At 40.9% G+C, this 22,686-nt stretch overlaps 1 protein-coding gene across 2 annotated transcripts in view; it reads right to left on the reverse strand.

The window, feature by feature from the left end:
- Positions 1-326: 326 nt before the first annotated feature.
- vldlr (very low density lipoprotein receptor) overlaps positions 327-22,686 on the reverse strand; it is a 65,614-nt gene continuing 43,254 nt past the window's right edge. Inside the window, exons 10-20 of one of the 2 annotated variants that reach the window (XM_053339678.1) lie at positions 21,270-21,395; positions 19,261-19,432; positions 18,370-18,594; positions 18,148-18,266; positions 16,461-16,600; positions 14,535-14,676; positions 12,206-12,355; positions 6,276-6,335; positions 3,056-3,133; positions 1,427-1,596; positions 327-702 (exon numbers count right to left, since the gene is read on the reverse strand). In XM_053339678.1, coding sequence (XP_053195653.1) covers positions 667-702; positions 1,427-1,596; positions 3,056-3,133; positions 6,276-6,335; positions 12,206-12,355; positions 14,535-14,676; positions 16,461-16,600; positions 18,148-18,266; positions 18,370-18,594; positions 19,261-19,432; positions 21,270-21,395 — 1,418 coding nt within the window. In that variant the 3' untranslated portion in view covers positions 327-666. The remainder of the gene's footprint in view (positions 703-1,426; positions 1,597-3,055; positions 3,134-6,275; positions 6,336-12,205; positions 12,356-14,534; positions 14,677-16,460; positions 16,601-18,147; positions 18,267-18,369; positions 18,595-19,260; positions 19,433-21,269; positions 21,396-22,686) is intronic. The other variant, XM_053339679.1, reaches the window with a different exon arrangement.

Here is a 22,686-nt window from a genome sequence, read left to right on the forward strand (position 1 = left end):
GAAAACTTACATCTTTTAGATATAACTGACCAAAACATGGTCGTACATACATATTCACACAACTGAGCCTGTCGGAGGAGGAGTTGAGGTTTAGACAGAGTTTTCCCTGTGAACGCCTCTCTCCTAAAATGACCTTTGACCTCTCGCGCTGTCTTTAAACACGTGTCGGATACTGACTGCTCCCGTCCAGCAGAGTGGAGTTGTGTTGGTCAGAGAAACGTGGCGCCCCTCTTGTCGGTTTTCCTGCTCAATTTGAACGTGAAAAGCCCTGAAAAGAGGCAATGGCACTGTGGAAATTCACTGTTTCTCTCATCGGTTGTGAAAAAGGTGGCGTCGGACTCCTTTAAGAGGACTGGGACGAACATGTGGAAAGCTGTCTGAGGCTCGAAATGAATAAAGACCGAAAGAAAAGAAAAAATAAATCCTTAACACTTTTAGACGTACTGTGTGGAAAAACAGTTATGACACATAATTCATAGTGATATTCACATAATAAATAACATTTCCTCCGGTCATCCTCACCACAGACAATGACATAATGCACTTCAGAAGGCATGTGGTCGAACTGTAAGGGCTGCTGCTGCTGTTGCTATGGACAACCGCCGGCATGGGAACAAGGAGGCGCCATGCGACGTTGCGGGCTGCCGTAAAGAAAGACCGAGGCGATCACGATAAATCGTCGTCTGTGCTCACTATCGAAATCTGAAGAGAGAGAGAGAGGGGTGGGGGGAGAGAGACAATTTGTTTAAAATGTTTTGGGAGCTTTGTATACATGTTTGTTTTTTTTTTAGCTGCATTTCTTGTATGAATGAATGAATGTTTTTACTGCAATACCACGAGTTACCACTGGGGGGGAAAATCGGCTGATTAACTCAGCGGTTCTTATAAAACATCCACGATTTACACCTCTTAAACTCGCTGATGTTGCATCTTTTGTTTACCTGTGCTGCTTTTCATTTTATTTTGGAGGATTTTTGTTCTGCGACTATTTTTGCTCTTTTTGTCTCCTCGCTGTCTGCACGTACAGAGAGACGTCTGATGCAGCTGTGAGGATGATTATGAAGTCTGAGTCCATCTTGAAGCTTTGGTTCAGCCTAAGGTTAATCTGTTTAATCTGAGTAATCTGTGTATGGGGAGATGTGCTCTGCGGACGGCCAACAAAGCACTCAGGATTACTACGGGCCGTGAGGTCGGGGTGAGACTGGAGGTCATTAACTTGCATCCTCATCCTCTGTTGGGTTCAAATTATTTAAGCTGCTCAGAAACTCTACAGCACCGCATTATTACTTTATTACCAGAATAAAAAACCCTTTTATTATTTAAAAGATCGTGATTTTAAGGCAAAAGAGCTCTAGAGCTGCTGTGTGCACATTAACTATTAAAGATGAAGTGCTGATTGGGAGACGGGTGTGTGTGTTTTACTCACCGCGGGGTAGGTGTGTCCCACGCTGGCGCTGTGTCGTGTGATGTCGATGTTGAGGTCCTCTTCTGTGGTCTTCAGGTAGACGGGGTTGTCGAAGTTCATGCTCTTCTGGTTCTTCAGCTGCCAGTTCCTCCACATCAAGTATCCGCCGGCCGCCGCCATCGCCAGCAGCACTGAACACACAAACAGAGTCTGTAGTATCGGAGCTGAAGAGTGACAGGATGACTCGTTTCTTTTCTAGTGTATTGAAGCTGCTGGATTTGTTTGAGTTTGTGTGCAGCCCAATTAAAAAAGAGGAGATCTGATGAATCATTCCCTAAAAATCATCATCTCAAAATGAATACAATGTGCCCTTTTACAAAATCATGCCCCAACATTACTTAATACATTTTATTCACTCCATCAAGTTCTCACCATTTATACTGTAGAATCATTTCTCCTCAAAACTCTCCCTACGGACCTAACACAGTTTGATTTTCATCATCAATAGCTCAATCCATCTTCTCAAGTTGCAGTTAGAGCCCTTGAGGACTTGTGAGGACTTTGACATGTCTGAAGTGTTCAGTCATCACGTCAAGGCTGCGAGGCCGTGGAGAGATGAAATGAGCTGTACTAGATGAGATTCACTTGTCTCTAAAAAAGACGTAAATGCAGGTTTGTAGATTTGATGAACTGTGGATTCTGAAATTACCTCCACACAAAGTTTAACGTCTAGTTTTATATATTATTGTTCTGTCTTTTTGTGGAGTACTGAAGAGGGGGGAAAAAGAAGTCAAGGCTCTAATGCAATTATGGACTTTTGGACATTTGGATACAGACTTTGACATTCCCCTGCTGAGGATGTACTGTCTGGTTTAGAGTGTGTGTGTGTGTGTGTGTGTGTGTGGACAAGGTCATGGGTGACTGAGCAGAGATATCAGCAGGACAGATGCAATCTGAACCAGCACAGAAGTACATACACACACACAGATTATACTACAGTGTGTGTGTGTGTGTGTGTGTGTGTGTGTGTGTGTGTGTGTGTGTGTTCCTTCCTTCCATCCTGGACTGGACACAGGCAGTCAGATGATCAGACAGGCTGCAAACGAGACAAGATTCTCCAGATTGTGTCTGATTTATTCAGAGGTGAAACACAAAGTGAGTGTGATCCAAGATCTAAGAAGATGTGAATCTGTTCTGATTTTTTATTAACCACAACTCCACTTTTAAAAGATCACTGTGTTATTTTGGTGATTTTTTTGGTCAATGAATTTCCAGTTGAGTGTGTGTTTGTGTGTGTGTGTGTGTGTGTGTGTGTGTGTGTGTGTGTGTGTGTGTGTGTGTGTGTGTGTGTGTGTGTGTGTGTGTGTGTGTGTGTTTTGTTTTGATCTCAGAGAAGACCAATTTCAGTTGAAAACTAGCGTTGTGAGGACTTTTGGGCCGGTCCTCACAACTTCACAGGGCAATCTGAGGGTCAAGACTTTTTTTTAAGGTTAAGTTTAGGTTCGATTTAGGGTAAGGGTTGGGTTTAGATATTTTGTTGTAATGGATAAGATTGGGGAAAGGGGCTCGGGAATGCATTTTATCAATGAGTGTCCTCACAAGGACATAAAACCAAACGTGTGTGTGTGTGTGTGTGTTCTCTCCACTCACAGACTGGCAGTATGGCCCAGGCAGCAGCAGACCCTCTGGCTGTGGAGTTCACCTGAATCGATGTGCTCACATTCGCTTCTGCAAGACACAAAAACCAAAAAAAGTCAGCAAAACAAGAAAAACTGATGTCATTTCCAAACGTCCGTTATTTTTAACCTATTGAAAAGCTAGAAGGTTTAGTAAGACATTAGACTGCAGTGTATTAAGTGTCTCTTGCCGAATGATGTAACAGTAGCCTATTTTAGATGACTGAAATAAAGAGTGGACTGATGCACTGAACCACAGACCATCATTGTTTTACCTTATAAGAATGTAAATTTATGCAGTGTAAAGTCGGACTCTACACTGCACCCTCTACACACCTATTACAGTAAGACCGCATTGTCAAACTAATTGTATTTTCAAAAGTACCTTTTTTTCCCCTCATTGACATTTGTGCAGGAGTTGACAGAATGCTTTTAAAAACCGTGTTAAAACAGTGTGTGAATGTTGGTTTTATATCCAGTGTCTGGGGGTTTCCTTAGAGCAGGACGGAGTGTTTCGGTGTTAGGACGAGCGAGTGACATGACTGGCAAACAGCTCGGCTGAAAGCAGCGACAGAGCCTTCAGGACAAAGAAACAAAACACAGGATTTAGTCAGTCCGTGTTCCTTCTGCCAGTCTGTCTGCTCGCCTGCCAAATAACTCTGATGTCATCAACCTACACTTCCTCTGGGCCACTTTTTTTCTATTCTGATTGGATAACACTGCTGTCGGGTGGAAACCTTACAATTCCATATTTTGTTTTGGACATACTAGGTTTCTGAAAATGACCATAATTATCATCATCAAGATAATGAATCAAGCCTTGTGTTGCCCAGACTGCCTGTATGCTAGATCCAGCCATGCTAATGATTGATTTCTGTATGTGACCTGCAGTGAAACAAGCTGAAAACAGCACTGACAAAGATTGTTGGAGCCCAATTTGAAGACTATAGTTTTAGGAAACATTTAATGACTATATACACCACTAATGATAATATAATTATTTACATATCCAGAGATCATCCTGGTCCCACTGGAAACATGATTGTGTCCATAGCAAGTCAATATTTACTCTGCTTTTATCTCAGGTTTGGTCTCCAACAACTCCTGAGAAAAATGCGTGTCTTCAGCTGCTAGATGACTCTCTGCCGTAAATGTGCTCAAAATGGTATTTTGCAGAAAATGTACTAATCCAAGACTTTATTTTGAATTTTCATAAATATTCATCTAAATGTAATGTTAACAAAAAAACAAAAAAAAAGTGTTCACTAGAGCTGAGGTCACACAATTAGAAAATATGATGCAAAAGTCAGGAGAGACTTGTTGATGGCCAACACTTTCTAAACGGATTTGAGTCACAATCTCTGTCTGTGCACTAAGATAACAGTCACACATTTATTTCCACATAAACTATTAGCATAATTGCAACTTGCAGATTCTGAATGGTTCTGGCTGTTTTAAGGCACCTCCTCATTTTGGCCACTAGGTGCTGCTGCTGATCTGTCCTTTCAGACAGTTTAATGCTCTACTTTGAATTCATATACTGATCATCTTCCTCATCAGCTAACTCCATAGTAACACAAAAACATTGTGTGTAGATACATCTGATGAACACACACAAAAACAAAAAATTAATGAAAGTCACAAGAACAAACGGTGTAATGAGAAACAAACCAGGAATGATTAGCAAACTGTGCTCCTTGTGTTGCTGATTACAGTCCTTATGTCTACATGCAACTCACTCACCCTCTGCATTTTTCAGAGTTTACTTACTTACCTTGTGAATGACATGTTTACGTGCCTGCACAATGTGGTCCAATCCACAAACACGTTACATTCAAACTAAACTGAGCACTAAGCAGAAAATCCATAGTGAAGAAAAGAGGCAGCAGACTCCTGGATTAGATTCCAGCCTCAAACAGTAGGTGTTAAAAGTGACTGAGAACTGACCTGTACTGGATTAACACTCTGAACAAAGTCTTAGACACATTCTTGAGAGCTGTACTCCTATCACAGCATGAAGCCTGTGTTAAGTTTAATAGTATTTGAGAAACATGGTGAAGGTGAGAAAGAAAAATGACAAACAGAAAAGTAGCCAAAGCAAAGAGCAAAGAGTGGAATCCAAATTAAAAACATAATCTGTTATTGGAAAAGAAAACAGCAAAGCAAACTTTTATAACAGCCAGATATGTTCAAAGCATAAATAGAAGTTCAAGGCAATCCTGAACAAGGCAGTATGAGTTGAAACAGATTTATTTAAGTAAAAAAAAAAAAAAAAAGACTAAAAAGAATGATTTGGATGAGTGTTAGATGGGCACGCCATTTAAATTCACCACATGTTGGACTGTTCCTATTGTGTTTGGGTGATGCAATCAGGAAGTATAATGTTGCCAAGGAGTCAGGAAGTGGTGCCAGTAACACCTTTAAGACTTGAAGCTGTTTCCTAAACATTTTGGTGAGTCTGCATCATGAAAACTTAGTTGCTAGTAGTTCCTGTTTGCTCTGTAACCATGGATACACACAAAACAAAGCAGGTTTGAGGTTGAAAAAGTTCATAGAATTAGCTTAAACTTAACTTCATTGGCCAAATTGGTCATTTTCTTGAACAGACAAGCTTTTGTAAACTTTCAGTTCTTAATAATAGAAGAAAACTGTGGAGACCTGACGACTGATGGGATTAAATGACCCTTTAAATACTTCAGTCTAGTGGATCATGTATTACAAATGAAATATCAGCTACCTTAAAGCAGTTATCAGATACTAAATGTGTCTCATTACCCAACCAGAAAAGGCCAAAGCACCGACAGCAGCCATCAGTACACAAAAAGACAGACTATATTCAGCCCAGGATGCTGCAGCCGCGTCCATGGAAACAACAAACTATTTTGCCATTTCATTTTGGCATAAGATCAATAAAGAAAAAAAAAAACAGACTGATTCAAGAGTGGAAAGAAGAAAAAAGTAACTGCAACTATGGCTGCAGCCAAAAACAATTAAGAGACAGATGTTCTCCAGTTTAACAATTAAAAATAGAAAAACACCCCCAGAGTCCACGGTGAGGGGAGGAGAACAGTCGGTTATTTCATTTCTGGAAAAATGAAAAGGAAGAAAAAAAAAGTAAAGCACAACATGCTTTTAAAGCCAGAGACTGTCTCAGAGACAGGCAGCGAAGCAGGCGGCGGCTGGCGGTTTTTTACCTGGGGGCGGCTGCGTAAGAGCTTTCCCATCATCCTTTGAGGCACCTTTGGTGGAAGGGTCTGTCACAGAGAGCCGAGAGTCAGGCGAACGACACACTTAACAAAAATAACAAAACAAGCTACAGAAGTTGCCCTATTTTTAAAATGCACACATGCGAGCGGGCCTTCTTTGAAAATAGACCAGATCTCAGGAGACTAAACTAGTAAAACAAAACGCTTGATAGAAGACGAGAGGGATCCGCTGTTCTGTACTCTGAGGAAGTGAGGAAGAAGCCAAGCCGAGAACATTCAAGCGATAAGCACACAGACGCTGGCCAAGCAGACAATCAGAAGCTGTTAAGCAGATTGGAAGGTACGGCACACGGTCAGCTGTAGCAATCACAGCGTCGCTATCTGAACAATAAAGATGGACAGCTGCGGCAACAATACGAGTCCTCACAGGCAGATCAATACGCTCCTGATTAGCAGAGGCAGCACAGTGTTGCTGTGTTTACTGTAAAAATCACAGGGCTGCTGTGGAGGAGTTGGAAATACAGAGCATGCTTAGACCCAAAGAGATCATTAAAAACAGCCAAACACTCCTTATCTTACAGACTGCTGAAAGTTAAATCTAAAAGGAGATAAATATTGTATATATGAACTTTCTAATGGATTACTTTATGTATACTTTTGGGGATATATAAAGGAAGTGTGTATGTATATGGGTCAGTGACAAATAAGAGTTGGCAAGATGAGCAATTCAAAATCATAAAAGCAGCATCATGTTTGTTAAAATATACATTTTGTATTTATATATAGCCAATTATTATACATTTTTAGTGTAGTAATGTTGTGTACATTGGGATCTATTCAATGACTAGTGTAAAAAAGGGAACATAAGCAAATGCTTCAGCCTACAGGATTTTGGTCAGAAACTGCTTCATTTATTTATTTATTTATTTATTATTGTTATAATGTTTCTAATTTCTAAGGGAGATGAAGAAAACAAGCACATATGATGATTTACTTTATATTAACACGTGTATTCGAGAAACTCTGAAAAGGGCACTTAGAGGATTTGGATTTGATTAGGATATCTTTGTCAGAAGTGAGCCTGGATAATATATCGACACACTCAATCCTCACTGTAAAAACTAACTGCTTTATAGATAGATGGGCTGCACACATGATAAATGACATCTCAGTAAACACACTGTGGAACTAAACAGAGTCCCAACAGTGTCAGGAAAACCCACAAAACATCCTCTATTTCATCCTGAGTTTGTTCAGCCTGAGGAAAAAAAAAAAAACACAAAACACACTCCCTTGTCCGCCTCTATAGTCAGTTATCTGAATCCCTCTGTGGTAGTTTCAGTGTTGGACCCTGAAGTGAAGAGCGTTGCTATTACTTTCTCCTCGCTAACGAGATTAGAAGCGGTCAAAGCTGCCACCGCACAATGCTCTACAGTTCCCCCGTTTGGTCCAGCTGCGGCGGCGGTGAAATAGGATAAATATGTTAGCTGGGGGGGTTTAAGTGAAGAGCATTGAGGCCTTTTTTTTTTTTGGCTGCGGTCCAACTGGGAGGAAGGTGGACGAGCATTCAAGTGAGTGACAGGCGTCCCCTCCCACGCTATTCTCACTGGTAAAGTAGAAGATTCATAGACGTGCGTGTAAAACATGATTGTAGGAACGAACACACGAACACACGAACACACACACACACACACACACACACACACAAATTAAAACGCTTGCCAGACACCGAAAGCTTCACATTCTCTGAGATACACACACTCAGAAAAAAAAGGCACACTGCAGGAATAAAGAAGCTGCAATAAAGTGTGCACAGACAAAAAAGACACACACACACACACACACACACACACACACACACATACATATATTGGCAGTCTGGGTGGCACATTCAGTCATCAGGGCGGCTGTGAAGAGCCTGGAGGCAGCTCTGGATTCACAAACAGCCAGCGAGGAGGTGAGCGAGGCTGCTACATGAAGGCGCGGCCTGTAAAAAACAAAAGTTTGCTGCAGAGCGGCCGGCCTTTTATTGGTGCTGAGAGTTCATCTGATCCTGCTGTGTGATCTTAGCAGGGGGGGGGGGGGGGGGGTTCCAGACTCCCTGCCCAACATTGTCAAAATGTCTCGATTCAAATGAGAGTGCCGCTGTGATGAAATGAATGTAGCTGCTGACTAATCCTCGAGTGAACAAGCTGTCATTACTGCGCTGGCGTGTCACTTTTATTATTAACTGTGTGGAATAGCTGGAAAGTCAAAGAGTTTACTTTTTAACTTGGATGGCTCTGAACACTACATTACCCATCCACTTGGCTGCAGTTGGAAACGTAGTTAGATGCAGTGTCATATTTAGCTTCTGCCCACTGTTAATGATGCTTGTAACTGAATTTTACGCTTGATGATTGGATGCTTCTTGCTGCAATGCACATTGGGAGTTGTAGCGCCTCTTGTTTACGTCACTTACAAAACTATCCCAATGCTACTGCTCACCTATTTCATCCTCACTGCACTGGCTTCCCTCACTTACAGAGCCTTACATGGCCAGGCTCTGCAGTATTCTCACACCACCAGGTTTCTCTACTCAGGGTTTTCTAGGTGTAGCTTTGGAACGGTCTCCCAATAAGCTTGAGGTCCATGGATACTGTGGATTCATTTCAAAAGCTGCTAAAATGATCTATTGAGGCAGGCATTTAAGGTAGCTTGTAGTATTTCATGTTTTAACTTGACACCTTTGCCTGTTCCCTTCTTATAAAATCACCAGGCACCAGATGAAATGTATATGATTGTAGTAGATTTGATTTATTTTGGATGTGACAAACAAACTTTAATCAGAAGCAGCTATTTTACAAGTGTTGCATTCAATCCATGGTGGAGGTGCTCCAAGTATGAATCATGTAACGTGTCAATGAGAAAAATGAAGGGATTTTTAACTTCTGAAACCATGGCAACTACAGTAGCATCTCCTACTTTGCAACGTTTTCATTACAGTTGCCATTCTGACTGTGGGCCATGCTCACTTATTTATCTCCACTTTTTCATGAAACTAGATGCCAGCGGAAAAAAACCTCGAGTATATGAGAGTAAACAGCTCGAGCCAGCTAAAGCTTTTTAAATAAACCTCACTGTACATAAATCATTTCAGTCTGGCCAAAAGTAAACACAGAAACTAGGCCCCTAGATTAGCTACAGTAGCCAGCAGCATGGGGATCAACTTCCACGTCAAACTGCAGCTTAATCAAACCCAACAAGCATCGAAGGACTTTTACCCACAGTCAAATTCACCAAATATTACTTTCTAACTGTACTGTGTTTTTTTCATCCAGCCAGTATCCATGTACTAAAGCGAGGCACACGAATATCAGCGTTCAGCTTGAAACAGATCAATGTGTAGTAGATGAAAATAGAACAGTGCTGCAGACTACAGATCACTGAAAAAGCGGAAGCAGACTCTCAGCTCTCACTTGAGTAAAGAACAAGAAGAACAGCCTTACAACAAAACAAAAAAAAAAACAAAAGAATGTGAGCTGGCTAAGTAGGCAGAGTCTCATTGAGGAGGATGTTGTCAGGGAGATGTTCCAGTACTTTGTTTGCGTACACCAGTGTCTTGGTCTACAGTTTGAGTCCAATTAGGAGAGTATGTGCAGTGAATTCAGCTGTCAGGCTCCTGCTCCGACACTGCTTCAGTATGAAAAGGCTAATCTGTGGGAGCGCAGAGAAAAAAAAAGAAAAAAAAAAAAAAGAAGGGAGCTTGAGACAAAAACAACTGGAGCAGAGGAGACCGGAGGAAGAGGACGAGCGTTTCCCAGCAACCACAAAGGACTGTAACTGGTGGTAGTGCTCAGGTTTGATTTTATTATTCTTTAAATCCCCCCCCAAAAAAATCACACTTAATCTTGCATCCAACATCAGAAGTAATATCAAACCAATATTCTATCACCTGAAGTTCCCTCCTTGTTGATCAACTACATACACCAAACAAAATACTTGGAATTGAGCATAATTAAAAAGTGAATGCCAGAGAAAAATGAAGAAATTTTTACTCTTGAAACCACAGCAACCAGTGTAGCTTCTCCCACGTAACAGCTCTGTTTTCATTCTGTCTGTGATTCTGTTCAATCACCACTCTCAAAAAGAGTCCAAGTGTTTTCTGCTCAACATCTGTATCCTCCCCCTGGCTCATAATATGGAAAACAAAAACATCTGCATGTAGATATGCAGATGACACAATGATTTACATAAGAATATTAAAGAGTATACAATCACTGAGTCAATGCAGTGGACAAAATCATTGTAAGTGCCAAGATTGTAGTCATATCTTTGTTACATTGTGAAATTTTGGAGGATTTAAATAAGCCCATTAGGCCCATTCCTGCCTCTCTCTGCACTGTGTATCATTCCTTCTTTGTCATTTTTTATGTGTTATTTTTCATTTGTACAAACTAAACTAAACATTTCCTCCAATCAAGAATCTATCTGTTTAGATGCCATGGGCCACTTAGTTTCAATGAAAGGAGATCTTAATGCCACCAAATACAGTGACAATTTAGGCAATAGTTTGTTGAAGGTTCTTTCCCATTTCAAAAAGACAATCCTGGATAAAGAAGCCAGCAGGTCAATATGAGCCAGAGGATAGCTCTCAACAGAGGCACACACACGAGGGTGGAGACAGCGCTGCAGCTGAGATGTAAAGGAGGGCGGTGTTGAGACTTGCCAAAGAGATGCTGAAAAACTGGATCACAACAGCGACTGACTCAGCTACTGTTCATCTGTCAGACTACTAACACAAACAGACAGCTGGGTTTGTGGCTGGCATGGATACAGATATGAGGAGAGACTCACAGGGGGAATACACACAGACACACACAGCGAGGAAACATGCTGGAGCAGCTGTGAAGCAGCAGAAAGAAAAAAAAAATAGGGAGAAAGTGATGAAACTCTGAGCATTAAAGCTTGTTTAACCCAAAGAATTCAACTCAACTCATTCAGTTTCTTACAGATTGTGTTTCGCTGGGATCAACTGGGAAAGCCTTTAGTCTTTTTAAACAATTATTGAAGATGAGGCACTTCTTGAAAAGAAACAGCAGACAGGAAATCACACGACTGTCTTATTGAAGATGCGTTTGTAGGTACTGTGACACACACACACACACACACACACACACACACACACACACACACACCTGTTTGGTGCATCAGTGTTTGCACTCTCCTAGAGAAATTCAAATGACAAACCTTTCCTTAATTCAATTTAACACACAGTTTTGCTCCTACCAACACCATTTTTCTTTATATCAGGGCTGGATAATATGTATTATACTAACAGTGATATGAGACTAGATATCTTAGATTTTGGATATTTAAATATTGTGATGACATAAGTGTTGTCTTTTCCTGGTTTTAAAGGCTGTGTGGTGTAAAATGAAATGAAACCAAATTAAAATTGTTGCCTTTTTTTCCTCTCCATCTTATGACGTGATTTTTTTGTGTTCTTTTTTTAACATTGTTTTATGTTCCTTTTAATGTGAAGCACCTAATGTATGTCATTTATTTTGTTGTAAAGCACTTTGATCTGTATTTATTGTATAAAAAGGTGCTATACAGTATATACACATTTATTGTTGTTTTTAATAGCTAAAAATAGACAAAGGGTTGTAGCTGCTCATAACATGTAGATTAAGTCTTACTTTTCCTGTATGTGCTTGAGCATGAGTAGAAAGTAGCTTTTGTTTGAAATTGTGAAACATGTCAAAAGTTGCACGAGAGGATATTATCTAATTTTCCAAAATCACAGCTTGCATGTTATAGATTTGAGTAAAACACACTTCAGGTTGATTTGTTAGTGGGCTGGTCTGAACATGTGTGTGCCAAAAAAAAAAAAAAACCCAAAAAAAGGATTTCTGAGCTGTGCTGCTGTGACTCACCGGGCCTGCAGCGGAAGCCGTCAGCAGCCAGCTCCTGTCCCTCTGGACACACACAGGTGAATTTGGGGGAGTGTTTGTTGATTTGTGGAGCAGGCAGACACATGTAGCTGCAGCCTCCGTTTGCACCTTTCTCTGTGCACCAGTTAGTACCTGCACACAAGAGGGGAAAGTTATGGTTTCTGTAACAAATAAAACACACATTAAAGCTACATCAAGCTGCATCCCTCATCCACACTGAAACACAAGAACCCTTACAATAAATAAATCATCACAAGACTAAGTCAATACTGGAAAGTGGCTGATAACACAACCTCTCCTGCTCTGATGTGTGTGTGTGTGTCTGATGTGGGCTGTCAGAGCGAGCTGCGGGCCTTATAGACGTGAACTGATGTGGACCGCTGTGTGTTTTTGTGCTCGTTAGTGCAGGAAAAGTCAAACTGCAGAGGAAAGAACTCATCTATTAATAAAGACAAAGTTCGACCACACAATCCCAACTCAAGATTCCCTTAGCACCTTGTTCCAGAGCTGAGATTTACAAAGTATGACATGTGGGGGGTTAGGGGTCTTTAAATGCAGAGTTTTAACATTTGCAGTTAAATGGAGTACTTCTCATGTGCTGGCTTAAATATTGAAATTTCAAATATTGAGCCACCTCCATCCCTTGATGACCATGTGATCTGACTAGTGAGCAGACCTGGATCCAAGTGTATAAACAATGCATCCGCCACACATAAACTATGTATAAAAGCAGAATGTGCTGCCCTCATATTCTCCAGAGCCAACCTTAGTTTATAAGGTGGGAGGTAGAAAACACAACCTATAAACAAATTTAGGCATTTAGGCATGAATGCTACAAACTAACCATTAAGGTTTATAATGAGATATCACTGCAGATGATGCTTTACAGGCTGTGGTGTATATATATATATTATACTCATAATGATAAGTACAATTAATAACAGCTATACTACAGATTAAGGTGAAGGGTTAAGGATGAAGTATGTTTATTCTACACCTGCTGAGTTAAAGTGAACTTACTGATTGAGTTTGCTGTATTGTAAACCACAGATGTGAAATGTAAACAAAAGTGTGAGAAACATGTAACCAAATATAAATCATTTTATTAAAATGCAGTAAGAGAAAAGACTAAACATAATGGTGTATTTAGAAGAAGGAACTTTGTTATAAAAAGGGAAAAAAAGCAAAGCAAAGGTTTGACAATAGTGGTGTTGCAGAAAGTTAGTGTGTAAAAGAAGAGCAGTATGAGCCAGGACCAGTGTGGAGGAGAAGAGAGGGCCAGTACAGACCAGGGAGGGGATGATATGTGTAGCAGAGAGCTGGAGGGACTAGAGCCAAGGCCAGAGGATGAGATAAGAGCCAGGTGCAGAGTCTATTACAAGACAGACAGAACACAGAACCAACAGGAGCCTGTGCTGGGGGGGGGGGTGGGGGGGGTTTGACCCATGTCAACAAAGTTTAGGTATAGCTATTGGCAGAGTGAGGATTGGATGAGACCATAGAAGGAGTTGGATATTTCTCCTAGTTTTAGGGTATAAAAGGAGACACCTAATGCTCAATGTTAGATCATATTATCATAGAGCTTGTCTGTGTGTCGTCTCAGGTTTTACTGCTGGCAATAAAACTCTACTGCACTCAACTGAGAAGCCTCCTGGTGATTTTTCAAGCCTCTGAAGAACAACTGATAAGAGTCTGAGTGACCAATTTGACCCCACAAGGTCTATGTGATGAATGAATGATAATGTATAATAACAGCTGTTCTGACACTGTTGCAGAACCTTTCTGACGCAATTTTGTGAAACTTCTTTCTAATTTTTTCATTGAAAGATCTGAGAACTGGTGATGCAGGCAACGTGATGATATGAAAACCAGTAATTATGGGTGTGTCTCTATCCATCAATGGCTAATAGTGGGAGTGGAAACATGAATCTGAAGTTTTATGCATCTGGATCTGTATCTTGAGTTGACATTGCTGTGTGATGAAGCTAGTATATGTTGGTACAGCTTTCTACCATTAATCTCATGTAAATGATGTCACTGTCTAAGTAGACCTGTGTCACTTCTGGCTGCATGACTACAGCTAAAATGATGAGGATCATTAGTAGTCCCTGTACCTGAATCATGTGTAATTACAGTCATCTCTGATTAACTTTCCCTTCATTAACCTTCATTAACTCACAGCAGCAGCTACTGGGAAAAAAAGGGGGCTTCACCCTGATGTTGCCGTAACGTCACTGAGCGTGCAGAACTGGAAACGATGGACGGGCTAGAAAAATCATCTTATTGATCAGTAAGCGTCCCGTTCATGTACCTGATAGCTGGATGAGCTCGTGATAAACTATGATGTCCTGCGGGTCGTTCAGGTTGCTGGCCAGCGTCGTGACGTCGGAGCCGGTGAACTTGTTTGCGCCGTAGATGGCTTTGTTTTCCCCGTCTGTCCAAAAGACGCGATCCTGGAGAGGACAGAAGAAAAAAAAAAAAATCGTATTTTTATACAAAACAGTTAAAAGCTTCAACTACGATAATGTAGAAGCTGCCTCAATATGAGAGTATAAAGCCAACAACACAGGCCAATCACCAAAGACCAGAAATCAATCATTGATCATTTCATGCATTTGGGTATTGCTGTAGCTTAAACATAAAAACATGGGTACTGTTGCCATGGTTACTTGCAGAAGTTTGAAGTAGCCCACTATACAGTGCCAGCTAATCAGAAGCAAGACTTTCAGACGCTCTGGTCTTAATATTAATGTCATGTAAATATACTTATCCTGCCTAATTAGAATCAGCTCTTTCTGCATGTTATTAATATTTCACTACAACTGCTTTCTACTCACCATGTTACATTTGCTTCAAGGTTTCGTTTCCATAGGTGAATAAAAGACATTTCCACAAAGAATACCTCTAGGACACTGTGCAAATGTGTATAGATATTCAGTTCCAATTATTCCAGGAAGAACAAAACTTTCAAAAATAAAAGTGACATCTTAATGTTGATGTTTAGATGAGGAAACTGTAGAGTATAAATGAAATGAGGGGGACATAGATGCTGCATCATAAATTCAGCCATCTGTGTGAGACCATCTGTGTCCTGTTCCTGCATGACACTGCAGAGACCAGCCGTGTCAATCAAATGCATGTCTGTGTATACATGTGTGCTCTGTTCCTGTCTGTTCAGTCTGGGTCTTGCTTATGTTAGTTACCTTATTTCTTTACGTTTATCCCAAAAAAAACCCCCAAATTCCTGGCAGCAGAGGATTATTTTCCTCTATTAAGCAGCTATGAGACTGCAAGAGATGAAAGCACTGAACATAAAAACCCTTTAATGGACTGTTCATAAGTTAAATCGCACGTCATCTGCTGCCAAAAGATAGAAAGTTTAGTTTTACTCCGACTATAAAGAGTGTTAGAGGATGCCATCTAGTTGAATTACTTGTTAAATGGTGCTAAAGTGTTCAGACATGAGCTGTACCTGAAGCACTGCGCCTGCATGTGAATCAATGTGCCAACTGTCAGAGTGGGAGTGAGTTAGCGGTTGTGTGTGTGGGTGAAGGTGAGAGAGCGAGTAGAGCCGCATGTTCACTACTCACGCAAGAGAGAAGAGAGAAGCTTTACTGACTCTACAAATACAGGACGTTTGTTTTTGTTAGATACGAGACGTGTGTGAAGCTTGAAGTGTGCCGTTTGAACTAGTGCACACATTCAGATTAAAAAATCCCCCTTCTGATTGTTATTTAATATACATGTAGTAAGTGAGGGTAACGGTTAACAGAAAGGAGCATGTAATGAATGACTGAGTAAATACAGAGAACACCACAATGAATGATATGCGAGTGTTTAGAGCCGTGTTGCTAGGTAACCTCAAAATCCCATGAGAAGCCGAATTCTCATATATGATGAAACAGAAACAGAGTGAAAATGATTGTGTTGCTAATTCATAGTGTGATTCCAGCAGAGATGAGGACTGTAAACATCAGAGGGAGGTGAACTTCAGGTTAGTGGTGACTCTGCACTAAAAGCTGATTAACTGTATAACACTAAGATTGTCAAAACAGACCGTCATACTAGATATATTCTATGACGTTCCTGTATCAGGGCTAACTAAAGCTAATTTGCTTTGCTGCGATGTGATGTTTACTGTCTGATCTGTTGTTGAAATCAAACACAATAGAAAGAATCTTGAGATGAGAACAACAGGAAACCGATGATGTGAGGGAGAATCGGACGTCGGCGGTACCTCAAAAACGGTGAGAGCGAAGGGGTGAGCCAGGTATTCGGAAGACTGCAGGACTTTTTTCCTGTTGTCTCCGTTCAGGTCGACGCTGCAGAGCATGTGCAGCTTAGAGTCCACCCAGTACAGCCTGCCTTTGATCAGATCTGAGAGGGAGATGAAGGGCGAGAGAAACAAGATGAAGAACGCAGAAGAATGGAGAGTAAACAGGAAAAAAGATGAGTGGAAAGGAGGGGGGGGGGGGGGGGGGCAGATGAAGATTGAATTTTTAAAAAAAGGGAGATGAAGAGAGAATAGGGGGTATGAAAGGATGAAAAAGGCATAGGAAAAGTAAAGGGAAAAAAATCAATACAACATTTCATTAACAAAGATAGATCAATGACTTTACCACTGTGTGTGTGTGTGTGTGTGTGTGCAGACTCAGAAAGAGAAGAAAAAGAGGCTGAACAAAAGCAGAACATTGATCATATAATGTGGTCAGGTGTTGATAGTAAGTGTAGCGACTCAATGCGGTTAACACACAATAAATATGATCCATTTACATCCAGTGTGTTCCAGCAGTGAGCTCCTTTAATAAGGATGCTGTATTGATCCTTAGGGGGGAAATCCACAGTGTCTCATAAGTGGTGAGGCTGCAATTTTCCATTAGGGTCAGAAGCCATTAGTCATTAGTAAATGCGTCTCGTGAGGATCGACAGATGAAGAGATGTGTATGAAAAGTAGAAATGGCTGCAATTTTCCTTTGGAGCGGTGGAAGAGGCTGAGGAAGCTGCTGAGAACAGAGGCGCTGAACAAAATATAGGTAGCAGATTAACTGTCGACTGTGGTTAAAGTGCTACACAGAGTTCGAGTGTCAGTTGAGGATTAAGCACTGCCAGCATAAACCCTGAAAGAAGTTTCGAAAGGAGCTTTTGATGCATAGTTTCGATATTTAAGTGACAGATTAAAGATTATTTACACAATACTAATATTATAACAATATTATTTACCAGGATACTCAGAAATTGCTAAAAGAAAGTAAAAGTCAGGCAAAATCTTAAACATTTAAATACTAGGACTGCTCAAACTCACCATAAATCTACCCTTTTTTCCCCTTAGCCTTCTTCAGTTAGTGATTACCTCTATTTCTCTGAATGCCTTTTGACAGCCCACAGAGAACAAATGGGCATTTAAAAACAGCTGAGTAGCCTTATAGATGATAGGGTGATGCTGACTGACCAAACCTCTGTGGCTTCACTGCATTCTGCTCATTTTCCTGCTCTTGTGTGAGATAGGAAGCTTCTACAGCGAGGCGAATGTATTCATACCACAGTGTTTATTTGTATAATGACGCATACCACGGTGTTTATTTGTATAATGACGCAGTGTATTTTCTGGAAAAATCAATTAAAGTACAGTTAATGGATGAAATGCCAAGTCAGAGATAAGTGATTTGTAAGATATTCAATTTGTTGGATTAGTCAAACGCATAAAACTTCATTTATAATCGGTCAAAGAAGATTGTGCTCTGGTATGTGATTTTCCTTTTCGTGTGAAGGATCAGCAGAGAAGAAAAATGTGCTGTGATGATGTGGAAATGGATGACTCATTAATTCTGCAGTGTGTGTGTGTGTGTGTGTGTGTGTGTGTGTGTGTGTGTGTGTGTGTGTGTGTGTGTGTGTGTGTGTGTGTGTGTGTGTGTGTGTTTTCCTACCGAGGGTTATTCCATTAGGCCACTGGATGTCCGTCGCCACCAGAACTTGTCTGTCCACTCCATTCATACCGGACTTCTCAATCTTGGCTGGCTCGCCCCAGTCAGACCAGTACAGAAACCTGCAGGACAAAAACACACACACACACACACAGTAAATGTATATTGTAAACTGGTAGGACAAAATTTCCACCCGTCATCATCAGAACAAAGTGTTGCACCCACCCAGACAGTGGATCCACAGCGATGGCGGCCGGTTCTTTGAGGCCTCTGTTGAACAGAACTCTCTGCTTGGTCCCGTTGAAGTTGGCCACCGAGATGGTTTTGGTGTTGAGATCGGACCAGTACAGGTTCTTGTAGATCCAGTCCACGGCGATCCCCACGGGAGTCTGGACGTTGTCTATCACTTTGTTGTGGGTGCTGATGTCCCCTCGTTTGTCCAGTACAGTGCTGCCAGGGATAGAGGAAGGACAGAGACAGTGTCCCTGTTACACACAGCTTTAACTGTCCAATGTATCACTGACTAATACAACACAAAACTATGTGGGTCAGACTTTCACAGCTAATCTTGCCTTGAAAAGATTACAAGTCTGTAGCCACACCATCGTTCCCAGGAGGCTGAAAGGTTCACAGCAGGAAAATAAACTGTTGGAAAGCTTACAATTCTTAGATTCTTACAACTATCAACAAATCAACAGTGTTTATCCTCTGTGCAGAAAGAACTTGAAGACATCTCAGACTCATTTTGTGCAGGTGTGCTCTTCAGTCAGACAACACGTGTCCACTGGATGATTCAAATGCTGACAATGTGTTCAATATTACGTAATAATTTACTATTAGTGATGAGGCAGTAGACAGTTTTGTGGGGAACGTCAGTCTCAGGAATTGAAATAAAAATTGTAGAAATATTGATAGTCAATACTTGTTAGAGTGCCTTAGAGTTATGCTGTGTTCAGATCATATGGGAGTTACAGTGAATAAATCAAACATCCAAGTTATCAGGAATGAGAGACAAACTTTTCTGAAAGCTCAGATAATAACACAGAAGTCCCTGATGATTTCCAACAATCATGGACACCATGTGAGCCAAAGCCTCTTAGTTAAACCTAACTCTACCTGTATATGGCCTTCTGGCCCAGGTCAGCCCAAAAAATCATCTGCTGGTCAAAGTCTGCATCCAGAGCCACCGTGTTCCTCTGCTGCTCCACTATCTGAGTGTACTCCTTCCTCTCCAGGCCCAGACGACGGATGTCACGCCGGTTAGTGAAGATCAGACTGGGCTCCTTACCTGAGGACAGGGAAGACTGTTAGATCAGAGACAGAAAGTGAAGGTCAGTCTGACAGCTAACCTCTTCATCAGGTCTGCACTGCTCTGCTTTTTGATGCCCAAGTCTTTCACATCTTTTAGACCTGATTAATATCTGACGCATCAAGTCTTATTTCATCTTTAAAAGATTCTTTAATAGTGTTTGAAGTTCTTTTATAATCTTTCACAGCAGAGAAAACCAAAGAGAAACGTATAGTAGAGGATAACCATTTAGTCCAAATAGATGAAATACATGAACAAAAATGATCTATGATCCAAGATTGTTATAATTATACAAGTTTATATGGTCTGATGACAAGTTATCTGGAAAACAACCGGAACCCACAAACCCACAACACACACACACTGTCAGGCTGATACAGTGATGGTCTTTGTCAACAAGCTACACAATAAAGTCTTTTTACTGCTGACATGGTCAAACATCATGTGATCAGACTGGAGACGGACATCTCTTCTCCAGCACTACGACAAACAGGAGAGCCTTTCTGAAAATATTCAATGATAAATACTTGACAATATTCATTGTTTCCTCCTTCAGATTCTTTTGCTATCTTTTCATTTTACTCAAAGACTCAAATGCTGCAGTTAAAAAGACAAAATTGAAACTTTCTCTTTTAAAAACAACTTTCATGGTCTATCGAGTATAGATTTCAGGGTTTTACGAGGTGCACCTGAATGCACCATTGACCTTGTTTACAATTTATGATGATGGGTGCTTTACAAAGTGATGGAGGCAGAATCGATCTGTAAGTGTTCATGTTTTTTTGAAGTGGAGACAGTGTGAGCGCCTCTCAGGTGTTTGTCTGCAGCTGGAGGACAACTAGTCATAGTGCAGGTGTGTCCACGTCTGTTTGGGAGTATATCAGAGAGAGAGAAAGACTGTGGGGAGGAGGGTGAGCAGCTCCTACAAAACAGGAAATCAATTTGAGGTTGGCAAAGTGTTATTGGGGCGAGCTGCCGTAAATAAATGAATGTATGAGAAAACCCAGTGAACATGATTTTTCCTGCGATTTTCACGTTTTCAACAACCTATCATCACCACTTTTTGTAAAGTGTTATTCAAAGATTCAAAAATGATGTCGGCTTATCTGTGTTAACAGCGAGACGAATGGAAGAGCCAAGAAAAGTGCTTCGTGATGATAACCTCCACTGAGATCTGAAATGTGCCTGACTCAGCTGAAGAGAGCTGATTTTACACACAGTCCACATTCCCCCCAAAAACGCTGAGTCTGGAGCTCAAAGTATGATCCCACATAATTGAAGCTTGACTTTATTTCTGAGCACAGTGGTAATGTAGGCTATATATATATATTTTGAGGGCTTATGATCCATATGACAATGTGATAGAAATTAATTGCACATGAAAACTATCAATTTCGCAGGACATTTTGGTTCATTTGGGCATTTTTTAAAGCTGCCAGTTTACCTTTTTAAACCTAATGTGGTCTGATACAGAACGCCAGGAATGAATGAAGCTTATTACGTTTAATCCACATTGATATAAATGCATTACAATTCTACAGCACCAGAAACTACAGGATTCAAAATGACAGGCTGTTTGGGAAAGATGCTGATTCAACTATTTCTGTTGAGTCAAACATCCAGACTGTAGTCTGCTGTGGCTCTCCGTGGTGCTTTTTATGTAGCGATGCTATATAATCATCTGTTTTGAACTGTGGAAAGTGGAAAAAGCCGGAAACGCAGAGAAAATCAAAGTATTTGGAGTGGTAGTTCAGCGCTGTGCGTCTTGCTGTTATTTCTCGTAGGGGACTTGTTGTATTCCCAGCTGTTGACTCACCGACAGCTTTGCAGACTCCGCTGGTCGGATCCATCTGGTAGCCGTTGTGGCATTCGCACTTGTATCCTCCCTTCAGGTTGATACAGATCTGACTGCAGATGCCGGGGTTCAAACACTCATTGATGTCTGCGGAGAAAGAGAGATAGAGAGATAGAGAGAGAGGGAGAGGGGGGAGGATGATGAGAAAACAAGAAAACAGCTGGTATCTGACATGTTTAATTAATCACATCTGCATGAGCGCTTCAAAACTGGGTAATCAGGCTCATGCAAACACAAACTTTTACAGTCATTTCATTCTTTGCTTTTTTGGGTTTTGTATTGCGTGAGATCGTAAACTCGTGAGCCCGGAAACACGCTAAATGAAATTTAATCTAACTTTAATTGCTGCCGCTGATGTTTTGCCAGAACTGCTCTTTAGCAACAAGCTGCTCTCACCAGAATTCAATGTAAACAGGCAAATGTTTGGGGGCTGTTTAGTGGCGATTTTAAATGTGGGGAGTAGATTAAAGAGCCTCTGTGTGAGCGGGCAGGGTCCATTCCAGATGGGATTAGACACAATATCCAACGGAGCGTTCCAGGCCAAGATTGACTCGGTTACAAAACTGTGTCGGATCTGAGCCTCCTGAACATGACCAAGAGGATTTCAGCTTTTAGAATGGAGAGGGGAATAAAAAGAAAAAAAAAAAAAGATTACAACACAGCCAATCACATTACACACTTAAACCTTTCGGGGGGCCAGAAGAGCACAATAAGAGCATGTATCGGCTGTAACTGAAATATCTCCAATTCAACAGATATAGATCATGTCTGACCTCGCCTGTTAGATGAGTGATTTCCCAGAAAGACAAGAGACTATTGACACACTCCCTCAAACCAGCCACAAAAATAACCTGCTGACATTTTCAGTTCAGGGATGTTATATACTTTAAAAAAACTGAACTTTAAAAAAAAAGGGAAAAAAAGAAAAAAAAGAGTAATTTGGTCAGACAAGCTAGAATGAACCAACTGTGCATCAACACATCAAATTATTAAATACCAAAGTCAATTGATTTCATACACATGTGAGCAAACGGGGAACTATGACCTTGTTGGCCATGGTTAAACTTTTTTTCATTATCTACTAAAAAAAAATATATATATTTTAAAATAATGCTGAGATCTTCAGGGGTTCACCTAATAAGGGAAACCCAGCCAGACACCAGTTCTATTCAGCCTAATGGGGCCAGTAGGGTCCTCTATATCAGCTCTGACCACATGCTGGCTATTACTCATTACAGAAGAAAATAAATTATATCACTGCTCTTTTGAGTGCAGCTTCTTCTTCATTGGTGGAGTGTCATGCTGCTCTCACTCTTTGGCTCTGTGCACCACATTTTGGATGAGGTCTAATTATTCTTGGATTAATTTGCCTGGGTGT

Source organism: Scomber japonicus, chromosome 19 (genome assembly GCF_027409825.1).
Source record: "Scomber japonicus isolate fScoJap1 chromosome 19, fScoJap1.pri, whole genome shotgun sequence".
Lineage (NCBI taxonomy): Eukaryota > Metazoa > Chordata > Actinopteri > Scombriformes > Scombridae > Scomber > Scomber japonicus.